At 52.9% G+C, this 14282-nt stretch overlaps 1 protein-coding gene across 2 annotated transcripts; it reads right to left on the reverse strand.

Annotated features, from left to right (window-relative positions):
* Positions 1 to 618: 618 nt before the first annotated feature.
* Positions 619 to 11781, reverse strand: SBK3 (SH3 domain binding kinase family member 3). 2 transcript variants are annotated; one of them, XM_034986350.1, is made up of 4 exons: positions 5615 to 6252; positions 4936 to 5086; positions 4037 to 4239; positions 619 to 2619 (listed from the first exon to the last, which is right to left on the reverse strand). In XM_034986350.1, exons 1-4 carry the CDS (start codon positions 5657 to 5659, stop codon positions 1930 to 1932), a joined length of 1089 nt encoding a protein of 362 aa, XP_034842241.1. In that variant the 5' UTR covers positions 5660 to 6252; the 3' UTR covers positions 619 to 1929. The 2 variants fall into 2 exon arrangements, 1 of the variants encoding a protein (XP_034842241.1); XR_004675891.1 differs by lacking the exons at positions 619 to 2619; positions 4037 to 4239; positions 5615 to 6252 and adding exons at positions 6462 to 6529; positions 11602 to 11781 and having other exon boundaries at positions 5000 to 5086.
* Positions 11782 to 14282: the final 2501 nt, after the last annotated feature.

Genomic DNA, 14282 nt, shown 5'->3' on the forward strand with positions numbered 1-14282 from the left:
GGCCCCCCAGATCCTCCTCCCTCAGACCCAGGAGTCCAGGCCCCCAGCCTCTCCTCCCTCAGACCCGGGAGCCCAGGCTCCCAGCCCCCTCCTCCCTCAGACCTGGAAGTCCAGACCCCCAGCCGTTCCTCCCTCAGACCCAGGAGTCCAGGCCCCCAGCCCCTCCTCCCTCAGACCCAGGAGTCCAGGCCCCCAGCCCCTCCTCCCTCTGACCCAGGAGTCCGGGCCCCTGTGGAGGATGAAATCATTTTTCTAGTTTGGCCCTGCCTTGACCCCACCCAGCTGCCCCATCAATGCCCCATTGACAGGTCAGACACAAGTGTTTGGTGAGGGGTGTCCAGGGGATGGGACACTGGGGTCCTTTTTGGGGAAAGGATGAGACAACCAGATTCCAGAACGATGCAGTGAGAGATGATCTCAGACTTGGGGCTGAGGGAAAGCAGGTGGTGGAGCCCCTGGGAGGAGCGGGGAGGGGAAGTCCTCGTTCTGAGTCTGCAGACTTCAACTTTGGTGGGGGTGCTAGGCAGGAACTCCTGGGCCTGATGGAGGAAGGGCTGGGGGCGTGGGATGCCACATCCCCTCCTCCGGTTTGCAGCAAGATGACCACTGTGAACTCCCTTAATTTTTTTAAACCTTTTATTTCGGAACAGTTTTAGATTTCCAGAACAGCTGTAAGCATTGTGCCCAGAGCTGCCGGGCGTCCCCAGCTCCCCACCAGGTTGGTATCTCACGCAGCCAATAGCCAAGGACACATCTGTCCAAACCAAGAAATCATCCGTCCGGTGCGAGGCCCTGCCTGTCTCAGCAGTGCTTCCGCCGACAACCTTGTGCTGGCCCCAGGGTCCGACCCAGGACACCCCACTGCGCTTCGTGAACCCACTCTTTTGAGTCTAGAAAGCACGCCGGACGGATTCCCCGGGAGAGGGGAGCAGTTCCCCGTTCCTGAGCCTGAGCTGGGTACCGGGACGCGTCCGACGCTCGTGCTCGCGCCCCTGCCCTGCAGGTGGGAAGCATCAGCACCGGGCGCGCTGGAGAGGCGTGGGGCGCACGGGCCGGCCCAGGTGGAGGCAAGCTCATCCCAGCCAGCCTCAGCTGTCAGCACGGAGCCCGCGGCCCACAGAGCTGGGACGGGCCGGTAGGGAGCTGGCACGGCGGGGGGAGCAGAACGGAAAGGATGTCCTAACGAGAAAAACCACGTCCGTCAGTCCCGGGCAGCCCAAACAGGTGAGGCTGAAAAAGACGCGAGACCTAGATCGCCCGGATGTAGGTTCCCCATGAGACTGGAGGGAGCTTGGAGGCACCGAGCTGTGAGGAAGGTGTTCTCAGGGGAGGACTCAGGGTGTGCAGAGGGCCCGCGGCAGGAAAGTGCGTGTGTGCGTGTGTGTGTGTGAGTGTAAGGATTGAGGTTCAGACAGGATGAGTGACTTCCCCAGTGTCACCCGGAGCCCAGGGCAATGGAAGACGTAGGGGGTGAGGTTTCCATGCTGTTGGATCCTGAAAGCTCAGATGTAGTACCATGGATGGTGAGAGTCAACCAGGTCTCCGTGGGGTGAGCGGCCCCGTCAGAATCCACGAGAGGCACTCAGCCTGTCCCCACACTGCGGAAATATGTCTATAGGGAAGCGGTGCCTTCCTCCTAGAAGACCCATTCAGGACAGAAGGAAGAGGGAGGGTCCTTGAGAGAGGAGGGGGCTGGGGGCCTGGACTCCCAGTCTGAGGGAGGAGGGGCTGGGTGTTGGACTCCCAGGTCCTCAGTTGAGAGGGGAATTGTGCAGCCCAGTCCAGCGCTCAGCAGGGAGAGATGCAGTGTGTCCCGTCTCTGTCCTCCCGGAAGCAGCTGTCTCCATCCAGGTGGCCGGGGGGGGGGGGGGGGGGGGGGGGGGGGGGGGCCTTTGGCCCAGGCTCTGACCACCTGTCTCAGTGACCTGGTCAGGGAGCTCCCCCATCTGTCCCCATCCTCTTGCCATCTTTGTCATCCTCCTCTTCTTCATCCGTCCACTCCTCCAGGCTAGCTCCTCGCTCTTCCTCCTCCTCCCCATCTTCACTAGACATGCCCCCCAAGCCCCCAGGTCCCTCTCTGTTCCTCTCTAACCCCCAGTCATCCCCCAAGAAGTCCAGGACAACCAGTGGGGGGCTCCTAGTGTCGGGATCCAGGTCTAGGAGCCCCTGGAGCAATGCCAGGGCTGGGGGTGCAAACTGGTCCCAAGGTGGGGGTGGCTGTGGGGGTTGGGGCCTGGTGGTCATCCAGCCAGCAAAGGCCTCAAACTCAGGGTCAGGGGCTAGTGCCACGTCCCAAGGGAAGCAGGCAGTGGCAATGCAGAAGAGAAGCACCCCCAGGCCCCAGGAGTCCATTGCGGGCCGCAGGGGCAGGCTGTCCGGTGGCAGCAGAAGGCAGAGCTCGGGTGGGGCCGAGGGCAGTGGCCCCGGTGGGGCAGAGGTTGGACTGCCTTCAGGCCGGGTCAGCCCCAAGTCACCTAAGGCCACACGGCTGCAGACGGGGTCAAAGACCAGCACATTGTCTGGTTTGACATCGGCATGGACCAGCCCCCGGCCATGGAGGAAGTCCAGGGCTCCGGCCAGCTGGGCCATGACCCGCTTCACCAGCAGCTCTGGGAGGCCCTGGGGTCAAGGAGAGATGAAGGTCAGGGTGCCTTGGCTCCTTCTTTATTTGGTTTCTTGGAGTTCAAGAATTCAGAACCTCAGACCAGTGGCTACCTCTAGTGTCCCCCAGCACCTTCTTCAGATTATCCTCAGCCACACCGGGCTACAACCTCTGTGCTCCAGCCCCCAGTATGTTGTCACTGACTGAACCAGAAGCTCTTTTCACTTCCACCAAGCTTTCTCCCTAACCCTAACACTCAAACCTCCTCCTTATATTTCTTATCTCCTCTAGCCTGACCACCCAGATCTCCAGTGGGACCCCAAATCTCATACTGAATCCTAGTCTTAGTTCCTACTAATTTAGATGGTGTTTCTAATTCAGACACCATTCTGAAGTCATTTTTCTTCATCACTGGATTGGTAAATCTATCCATCCATCTAGCCAGCAATCCATCTGTCAAACCACTCATCCATTCGACAGTCTACACAGCAGGGTTTCTGCTTAACTTCCATTCCACCAGTCAGTCAGCAATCCAATAATGTATTCAATTACTTAATATCCAAAATCCATCCATTCATTCTTCCTTGCTTCCTTCCATTTATCTACCATCCATTTATCCATCCATCTATCCACCCACCAATCAATCCATCCATCTTTTTGTCCATCCACCATCCACCCACCCACCCATCTTTCTATCCATCCATCCATCTATCCACCCATCCACCCATCAATCCATCTTTTCATTCATCCACCATCCACCCATCTTTCTGTCCATCTATCCATCCACCAACCCATCAATCCACCCATCTTTTCATCCATCCACCTGTCTTTCCATCCATCCGTCCATCTCTCTATCCATTCATCTGTCTCCCTCCCTTCTTTCTTTCCTTCTGCTTATCTCCAACCCTATCTCAAATCCAAAATCTATTCCTAAAGATGGCTCCACCCTAATCTTCAAACTCATGTACCCCCACAATCTCATGGATTCAGTCCTGACCTGGTCTCCTCACCAGAGAGAACCTCACTACAACTGATCTCCAACTCATTCTGTATACACATCCTCAACCATCCCTGTCTCACTCTGAGACCCCATCCATGCTTTTCACACCCATTACCAGTCTATTATCAACCCACCCAACTCCACCCACTCCCACACTCCCAATCCCAGTGCTAATTAAATCCCACCCCAATCTCATTCCCAACCCAACCGCATCCCCTTGCCCATGCAAACTCGTGCTGGAATGGCTGGGTGGATTAGGTTAGGGTTAGGTGTGGGATTGCACCGAGAGTTAGAAATAAGGAGGGTGTCTGGGGGATTAGGGCAGAGCTAGGTTGAGCACTGATCTGGGTGTCAGGATTGGAGATAGAAATGGGTTAGGGACAGAGTTATACATGGGATGAGCAGTTCTGACCTTTTTTCCCCACCCGCCTCACCCGTTCCTTCAGCATCCCGCTGAGGTCCCCATAAGGCGCATACTCTTGGGTGAAGGCAAAGTGTCGGGGGGTTTGCAGGGGTCCTGCCAGGGTCTGCAGTAAGCCTGGGTGTGATGAGACACAGCGGCCCACACAGAACTCTCTCAGGAAGGTGGTTCTCAGGACCGAGTCCCGACGAAGAAGCTTCAGAGCCACAGCGGGACCTGCCAGGGAGAGGGGTGCAGAAGGGAGCTCAGGGAGCTCTGATCTTGCTGTGGTGCTGCTTAACCTCTCTGAACCATGGGTGTTTCATGTGTAAAACGAGAGTGGCAGGGCATAGCATCTGTCCTCTCTCTGCTTCCAGTTTGTCTTTGTGTGCAGTAGGGGTTGACGGTGACCTTCCCTGAGGACTCCCTATTCTGCTGTGTGGCCTTGCACGACTGCTTTACCCTCTCTGAGCCTCAGTTTTCTTTTTTTTAATTAAGATTTTATTTATTTATTAGAGAGAGAGAAGGAGAGACAGTGAGAGAGTACAGGAAGGGAGGAGAGGGAGAAGCAGGCTCCCCACTGAGCAGGGAGCCCGATGCGGGGCTCGATCCCAGGACCCTGGGATCATGACCTGAGCAGAAGGCAGACGCTTAACTGACTGAGCCACCCAGGCACCCGAGCCTCAGTTTTCTCTTGAATCAAGTAGGGGACATGGTGACTGGGGCTCCAATCCAAATTACACTCCTGCCTTGCTGTGTGACCTCAGGCAAGTTCCCCTTCTTTGGGTTAGCTCTGTTTATTGGAAGATCAAAGAGCTCTTAACTTTCTGAGAGCCCCCATCAAGGGTTCCCATCATCTCCTGGGGATGCTCCTTGTCTCAGTGGCTTCTGAGAACCCTATTCTGGAGTGTGCCCTTTGATGGCCAAACTCACCTCCTTGGCGAGGCCGGGCAAGGAGTACGCGGCCATAGGAGCCCGAGCCGAGCTCTCGGATGAGGCGGTACAGGACACGCAGATTCCTCACTGGGGTCACCCTGGTGGCTGTCAGCTCCACGAGCCGTTGGAGGGCAGTAGCTGTGTCCTCCTGTCAGAGAGGAGCAGAGGTGGGGAAGGAGTGAGTCTGGGGCGCACTGAGAGCAGTGGGGGGAACTGGAGGTCCAGCCCAGGGCTGAGGTGGGGTGCCAGGGTGATGGGGTCATTGTCCCCAGGGAGGAGGATGAGTCACAATGACTCACCGGCCTTGGGCCACCTGTTCTTTTGTCCTGGCAGGGTTAGGGGTGATTGTCTCAGAGACCCTGCCCACCACCATCATTGGGAACCACCAAAAGCCCCCAGCCCTGGCTGGGACTGCATCCTCAGCTTACACAACCCCCACTGCGCCCATCTCTCTCTCCATCCTCCCCCTGTGCTTTCCGTTTTTTGTTTCTGAGTCTATTGCCCTGGCGGCCTCGGTCTTGCTTTGTGTCCTCAGGTTTGTGTTATTCTGGGTCTCTGCTGTTTCTCTGTTTCCCTGTCTCTTCCATCTCTCTGTGTGTTTGTCCACTGTCCCTCTTCGTGTCTGTCTCTGACTCTGTTTTTCTGCATCTCTCTCTCTCTCTCTCCCGTCTCTCACCTCTGGGTCCCCATCCTCATGGTTCTCGGGCTCCCTGAGCTCCATGTTGGAGTTCCCTGGCGTCAGCTGGACCTTGTGTGAGCAAGCACGCCTTGCCTGGGTCACCCGCGTCCCACCGCACCCCGCAGGTCCTTGCCCTATAGAGCCACGCTCTAGAGTCCGCCTGAAAGGGTCTGCCTCGGTCTCCCTCTGCCTGTCTGAGTCGGAGGATTTCTCTGCCGTCCTCTGCCGGACTCCTGCCTCCTTGTCAACCCGGGTCTCCGTGTGTCCGTCTGTACTATCCTGCTGATCTCTGTGCTCCGTCTCACACCTCCCTCCCCTCTCTGACCTCACAGTATCTTTGCTTCTGTGTGATTATCTGTCTCCCAGTCTCTCTCTCCCCACCAGCCTCCCTGTCCCAGCTCTCGGATCTCCAGGTGGGTCTCCCTATCCTGTCTCTTGTCCCCACACTCTCCCCACTGTGGTCACCACTGTCTATCCTTCAGGATATCCCACACTTTCACTCTTTCTCTGTTCTCCTGCTCGGCCATGCTCTGGCCTGCTCTCCCCAGTGTCTGTCTGTCTCCCTCCTCCCGTCTTTGTTCCTGACTCTCTCTCATAGCCTTTGTCCCTCCCTTTCTCTGGGCCTGGGACAGGGGTGTGTGTGACAACTCAGAGACATCCTGTCCCCCCACACCCCTCCCTCACCCCCTCTGACCCGCTGCCCCCCTCCCTCCCCCTTCCAAACTTAGACCAGCTTGGACTCTGGGCTCTGGTCCCAGGACAGAGGGGACAAAACATATTGTGAACCCCCAAGGGCCAGGCCTGACGGCAGTGAGAAAAGAGGAAACAGGGCCCCTTCACATACCTTTCTTGGGATGGGTGACCCAGAGCTCCATGCTTTCTGCCTTCCTCCATGGGATGGGAGTCTGGCCTCTAGGAACCAGGGAAACTGTTCCCAAAGCCCTGTTCTTTAATACCAAGTCCCCACCCCCAGCCCCCTCCTCCCTCAGACCCAGGAGTCCAGCCCCCCAGCCCCTCCTCCCTCAGACCCAGGAGTCCAGACCCCCAGCCCCCTCCTCCCTCAGACCCTGGAGTCCAGGCCCTCACCTCCCTCTTCCCTCAGACCCAGGAGTCCAGCCTCACACCTCACTCCTCCCTCAGATCCAGGAGTCCAGCCCCCCCAGCCCCCTCCTCCCTCAGACCCGGGAGTCCAGGCCCCCAGCCCCCTCCTCCCCCAGACCCAGGAGTCCAGACCCCAGCCCCTCCTCCCCCAGACCCAGGAGTCCAGACCCCCAGCCCCTCCTCCCTCAGAACCAGGAGTCCAGACCCCAGTCCCTCCTCCCTCAGACCCAGGGGTTCAGGGCCCCAGCCCCCTCCTCCCTCAGGCCCAGGAGCTCTAATAGCCAGGAGAAGCACTGGGGGAAGGGCTTCTTTCATGTTCTCAGCACTTGCCCTGAGCCTGGTTCTGGGCAGGGGCTGGGGTAGGGCTTTACCCTGGATCCTCGCAGCTATCCAGAAAGGGTGGAGATTTATCCCCAGTTTACAGAGCAGGAAACTGAGGTTGTGAGCTGGGACCGCCTTACACAAGGTCAGAGTGGGAGGAGGTGTCTGGTGGGATCCGAGCCAGGTCGGAGTGACTCACAGCCCTGAGTTCTGCCCAGCTTGGGTTTACTACTACTACAACCTGCTATTAATAAAGTCACAACCACGACGCTACTCAGACTCTGGAAGGATCCCCAGGAAACTGGCTAGGACTTTGCCCCTGGGAACCCAGGCCGGGGGTGGGGCAGTGGCAGAGAACTTCCTTTGCTCTTTGATTTTCGGGGGGTTTGATGGTGAAAAGCTCTGCAAACGTGCACAAGAGTCAAAAGGACCCCACAGTGACCACCCTCCAGGGCACTGACCAGACCTCACAGGTTGACTTTTTCCAATACTCGCTGTATCTCTGTTTTCTGTGGGGGAATGAAGTATTTCAAAGTAAATTACAGTCTACCGAAATCTTTCTGGGTGAAATGGTATGCTGCCTGGTGCCTGCTTTCCAATACTCCAGCAGGAGAAAAATCCAAGACTGTGTGCGGGTGGGGGGTGGGGGGGGTGCGGGGACAGGAGCGGCATTCGCCTCGCAAAATGTGAGTGAGGGGATTCCTTTTACTCTTTATTTTTGGCTATGCTGGACATTTTTCCTCATAAAAAGCTAAATGTTGTCAAATACACTACAGACAGCACGAGAAATTATTGCTACCCTGGGGTCTACATCTCTCTGAAAGGAAGGATCATTTCCAGCTCAACTGCAATGCAATTATCAATTGCATCTAGCGACATTAACAGTAATTCCGGAAAACCGGCTGATACCCAGTCCTGTTCTGTGCACCCCAATTTGTCCAAATAAACCCTCTGTTGCTGCTGTAGTTGGGTCAGTGATCGATGTCAACACACAGCTTCGGGGGAACTTTTCATTGTTGTGCCTTTTGTACTATTTGATTTTTTGTTGTTGTTGTTGCCCCGCATGTGTTACCTATTCAAAAACCAGAACTACAATGAAGAAATGCAACGATGACTATTTACTCAATGCTTCTCAGATGCCAGATGCCAGGCCTTGGCTTTTTTTAATTAAGGTGGAATCCTCCCTATAAGCCCTGGACGAGTAGAATGATGGTTTCCAATTTACTGATGGGGAAACTGAGGCATGGAGCAGCAGAGGCATTGGCCAGCAGACAATGAGAGGCAAAGACAGAGGGTCTGGGGCCTCCAGGCCGCTCTCTGTCCCCTGCCCAGGCAGCTTGAGGGAGGCAGACCCCTGGTGTGTGACTAGAGCTGAATTCTTCCACTGGGGACGTGGGGCCGGATGTGTGCGTGCAAGGGGCCTGCAGGGACTGCAGAACAGCTGCTACTCTGGAGCCAGAAGGTCAGGCTGCAGAGCCACCTGGGTCTGCTGGGCAGGGGGGTTGGGGAATGCTGCAGGCCTCTGGCCCTCCCCGGCCCCTGAGAGGCTCACTGATGATCCAGGGAGCTTTGCACCTCCCCATTTAGCAACGCCACCCCACAGGGTCACCCGGAGTGACCTGAAGAGGGCAGGTGTGGGCAGGCTGGGCGGCTCCAGCCCTGGCCCCAAGGTGCACACAGCCCTCATTTAAGTTGGCCTCTAGGCCTCATGCCCATCCCCTCCTGCGTCTCCTGTCCACCCGTCCCCATGGGCTCTTGCCGTGACTATCCTAGTTTAGGCCCTCCTGGCCCAGGGTGTGCTCTCCCTCAAGTGTCCAACTGCCCCCATACCTCAGTTTCCTCCTTATGAGATGGGAGTACCTGCAGGTTCTACCCAGAGCATTATAATATGTTATGTATTGTATATAATATAATAATAAATGTAATATACGTTACCTTGTATATAATTATATATAATATATACCATCTTATATATAGTAGAGTATATATAGTATATGTTATATATCTTTAAAATTATTTTTCTAAGATTTTTCAATTTATTTGTGAGAGAGAGCATGAGCAGGGGGAGCATCAGAGGGAGAAGGAGAAGCAGGCTCCCCGCTGAGCAGGGAGCCCGATGTGGGGCTCGATCCCAGGACCCTGGGATCATGACCTGAGGCGAAGACAGATGCTTAACTGACTGAGCCACCCAGGCGCCCCTGTAATATACATATTTTAAAGGTTTTATTTTTAAGTAATCTCTACACCCAATATGGGGCTTGAACTCATGACCCCAAGATCAAGAGCCACACGCTCCACCAACTGAGCCCGCTGGGCACCCCTATTATTTATATATATTTTTTCCAAATAACTTTAATGAATAAAATATATATGGAAAGATCACAGAAAAAATTGAGTTAGACTTCAAAGACTGTGCACTTGACAACCCACTTGCCCTCGCACCCCCAAAAAAAGATCAATAGAGGGCGCCTGGGTGGCTCAGTTGGTTAAGCGACTGCCTTCGGCTCAGGTCATGATCCTGGAGTCCCGGGATCGAGTCCCGCATCGGGCTCCCTGCTCGGCGGGGAGTCTGCTTCTCCCTCTGACCCTCCCCCCTCTCATGTGCTCTCTCTCTCTCATTCTCTCTGTCTCAAATAAATAAATAAAATCTTTAAAAAAAATAGTATTTGCTACATACGCATAAACCATAGCTGCTCTAGAGGATCATCATGCATGCGGTTAAATGTTGTATAAATAGTATGTGACCCTCTGCAGCTGGCTTTTGTCCTCACAAGCTCCACCCTGTGTTTGTGAGCTTCATCTGTGCTGTTACATGGAGTTCAGGTTCGTCCCTTTGCAGAGATGTTGCGTATTCTAGCCTGTGAACCTGCCCTGTTCTATGGATCCATTCTTCTGATGACCAACACTTTATGTTTCTCCCATCTTGCGCTCTTACAAGCAGGGATGCAAAGAATATTCTCACACGGGCTGCCCTGGGCTAAGGGGCTCACTCTGGTGCTGCCCCCTCTCCAAGGGGCTTCTATCTGGCATTGACCTTTCATGGTCATTTTTTGAGTTCGTAGGCCCCTCTGAGAATCTGAAGAAAGCCACAGAGACTTGCGCTAATACAGACGCCAGCAGCCACGTGTGGTTCTTAAGCACCTGAAACTGGCTGGTCCAAATTAAGAACTCCCGTGAGTGTAAAACAGACCACGAGTTTCAAAGACTTAGCATGAAAAAGAGAATGTAAACTGTCTCACTGATGACTTTTGTACTAATTACATGATGCCATGATAATGTCTTGGATATAGAGTCAATTCATTACTCATGGATTTCGTATTTGCAAACGCGCCTACCCACGAAAAGTTCCCCGTGGTCCTCAAATCAACATCATGGCACTCTGGTGGGCATGCGCGGTGGCCGCACATGGGGACCCTCTGCCTCGTTCCACCTGTCACCCCGTACACAAGCATCCTTCTGGCAGCCTGGCTAGTGCCGCATTTTTCGCAGTATTGTGCTTTTTTGTTGGTGACTTTGTGGTTAGAAAGCGGCCCCCGAGCGCAAGAAGGTGTGATGTGTCTTACGGAGAAATATCTGTGTCAGGTAGGCTTCCTTCGAGCACGAGTTACGGAGCCGTGGGCCCTGAGTTCAGTGTGAGCGAGTCAGCAGTATATATTAAGTAAGGTGTCTTTATTTATTTATTTATTTATTTTTAAAGATTTTATTTATTTATTTGAGAGAGAGAGAATGAGAGAGAGCACATGAGAAGGGGGAGGGTGAGAGGGAGAAGCAGACTCCCCGCCAAGCAGGGAGCCCGATGCGGGACTCGATCCCGGGACTCCAGGCTCATGACCTGAGCCGAAGGCAGTCGCTTAACCGACTGAGCCACCCAGGGGCCCAAGTTAGGTGTCTTTAAACAGAACACACGTGAAACAAGGTTATGGATTGACCGGTTAATGAGAATCCTGTGACAAAGGCTGATAGGAACCCAAGCCCGTCCTTCCCCCAGGGACTGTGGTTCCATATTCATTGATTCAGCATTCACTATAACTTTATAGACCATAACCACCATAAATAAGGAGAATCCAGTGTACTGAGCGACTGGAATAAGGAAGATACACTGCATTGAACCAAATAAAGCATCAAAATTATTTTCACCTAGTTCCTTTTTTACTTTTGGAAAAATGGAAACACGATTTGGCAGACAGCATCCAGGGGGACCGACCCTGCTGGATCTCTCTAGAAGTCTAGAGACCACGGGTTAAGAATGACCGCCTCGCCCATGCCCACTGGGCTGCAGGTCAAGGTCCCTCACATATGTGGACCATAACCCCACCTTCCTCCTGGCCTCCGGTGTCTCTCCGTAGAGTGTCCCACCCACCACCCCAAAAGCATCTAACACTCAGAGACAACACGTGTCCGTCCCTCTCCTCAATAGCCTCCCATGGCTCCCTATTACCCCTGGGATAGAGTCCAAGCTCCCCAGCCTGGCCTCTGAGCCCTTCTGGAGCTCATGCTCTTTCCATCTTATCTGCCGCCCCGCCCTATCTCACCCGACACCCCAGTCACACGGAAGGACTCACAGTTCCCAGGAGTACACTGGATTCTCTCTCCCTCTCCTCGGGAAATGTGTGTGGGACGAGACTGACGGATGGCCGGAGTGCGTTTGTAATGGCTTTGTAAATCCCGCATGATTAACGGTAATTATAGCTAGCATTTACTGAACTCTGTGTATTACCAACCCCTGTGCTAATCCTCACAGCAGCCGGGAAAGGTAGGTCCTATTATTAGCTCCGTTTCATAGTTGAGGGAAGGGAGACTCGCAGAGATTAAATCTCTTGCTCTATGTCCTGCTAGGGGTCAATGGCACAGTAGGACGTGTCATGCACCCCCTCCCCCAGCCTCTCCGGTGTGGGTAGACGTCTGCAGGCCCGGAGCTAGGGGCAGATGTGTGTCAAGGTTGCTGACTTTGCTCGTTTCCATTCAAATTCAACACACATTTCCTGGGGCCTGTGAGTTGGAGCCAGGACCAGCAGATAGGTTCTGTCCCCGCTGGGAGGAGTCTAGAAGGTGCCATGCACAAGGATGCAAGCAATCATAAAACAAGGTGTCACCTTTCTAATGGAGGTGACAAAGTGGGGTCCAGAGGGGACTCTGAAAGGGCTTGACAGGGATGACGGGTGGGGGAGAAAGAGGCCCCCAAGCAGAGGCCTGTCCTATCTGGGATTCAAGTTAAGACATTGGTTGAAGAGCTCTGGAGTTACGGAGCAGGATTGCCAGTTCTGGGGATAGAGGGAAGGCAATGAGGGCAACAGTCCCTGCCCTCAGAGGCCCATCTGCAGAGACCAGAAGGGGACGGGTGGTTGCCCGAGGCCTGGAGGGGATGGGGTGCTGTGGGGTGATGCGTCAGGGGGTCCTTTCTGGGGCGACAGGAGCATTCTAAAGTTCATCATGGTGACAGTCACACGGCCCTGCGACCACACCGAAGGTCATCGGCTGGTACACTTTAAAGAGATGAATGGTGTGCTAGGAGAAGCCTATCTCCATGAAGCTATAAAAAAAGGTCCCCGCTCTGGTGGCGCTGACATTCTAGCGAGGCTGCAGAGAACGTGACAGAGCGTTAACACCCCCTCTGCCTCTGGATAACAGAGCGATTTTCAGCAACAATCATGGAATAACCAGCAGCATCGTTTTCTTGGTTTGGGGAGCTTCCTTCCTTCCTTCCTTCCTTCCTTCCATAAACTTGAGTTTTTAGAGCAGTTTTAGGTTCACGGCAAAATTGAGAGGAAGATACAGATTTCCCATAGACTCTCTGCCCCCACACATGAACGTCCCCCCTCCCCCATTATCAGCGTCCCCCACCAGAGGGTACGTTTGTCACGGTTGCTGACCCACATTGACTCCATATTTTTAAATTTAAATCCAATTAATTAACATATAGTGCGTTATTAGTTTCAGAGGTAGACAGAAAGTCTATAGTTTACATTAGGGTTCGCTCTTGGCATTGCCCATTGCACGGGCTTGGATGGATGTATAATGACGTGTGTCCACCATTACAGTATCTCACAGAGTAGCTTCACTGCCCTAAAAATCCTCTGTGCTCCCCAATTCGTCTGTCCTCCCCTAACTCCTGGCAACCACTCACCGTATTACTGTCTCCATAGCTTTATGTTTTCCAGAATGTCCTACAGTTGGAATCGTGTGGCGTGTAGCCTTTTCAGATGGGCTGCTTTCACTTAATGATGTGCATTTAAGGCTCCGCCTTGCCTTTTCATGACCCGATAGCTCATTTCTTTTTAGCACCAAATAATCTTCCATCGTCTTGCTTCCAAGTATCCTCCGTGTGCAGGGTTTTGTGTGCACGAGAGATTTTCACTTATTTGCGTGAACACTAAGGGACATGAGTGCTGGGTGTCTCTCACGTAACAAAATGATTTTTAAGAGCCATCACTTGTCATTTTTTCTTGAGATATATATATATATTTCAAGAGATAGATACATAAATATATATATAATACATATATATATTTAGTTTGCAAACGATCAGAAATTGAAAAGAACACATTCCAATGTTAGAGATACCGGTTCCAGTTCAGCAAAGATTTCAGGTGTGAACTCAAACTTGCACTTCAGTAAAAACTGTTACATTGTGTGGTGGGTGCTCTGCTTCTCCATTTCGAACTTGATCTGCAAATACAAACTCCAAGGGTGACAGAGAAGGTCAGCACCCCAGTTTCTCAGGCTGTTTCTCTGTCTTTAGAATCACCACGCCATCTACGTGTACTTCGAAACTACCGTTTTAAACACAGTGGGGACGTGGAGCTCCACAGACGCTGAAGGCGTGGGTTGCATCTGAAATGAGCTCAGACAATCTGATCCTCAGGAACTTACTCTCAAAACGAACGTGCGTAGTGGAGTCTGCGGGCAGCGAGGTCAGCTGTAAACTGGGGTTCTCTCCATTGACTTCCATGTGCAACAGAGTGCTCCATGAAAGGATGGGGGAACGAAGTAATAAAATGTGCTAATTATATACATGAATATATGCACACTGTATAAATGTACATGTCCATATGCATTCTATATATACACATACGTATATGTTTAATATATGTGTGTATATTTATTATATATTTAAAACTCCATGGTAACATCGGCAGCAAATGTTCGGAACTTAGACCAATGAAGCTGTTTCGCAGGGAGGGTTTTTTTTTTAATGTATTTTTATTTTATTTTATTTTTTTAAAGATTTTATTTATTTATTTGA

This window comes from Mirounga leonina, unplaced genomic scaffold, assembly GCF_011800145.1.
Source record: "Mirounga leonina isolate KUSES-001 unplaced genomic scaffold, KU_Mleo_1.0 Mir_376, whole genome shotgun sequence".
NCBI lineage: Eukaryota > Metazoa > Chordata > Mammalia > Carnivora > Phocidae > Mirounga > Mirounga leonina.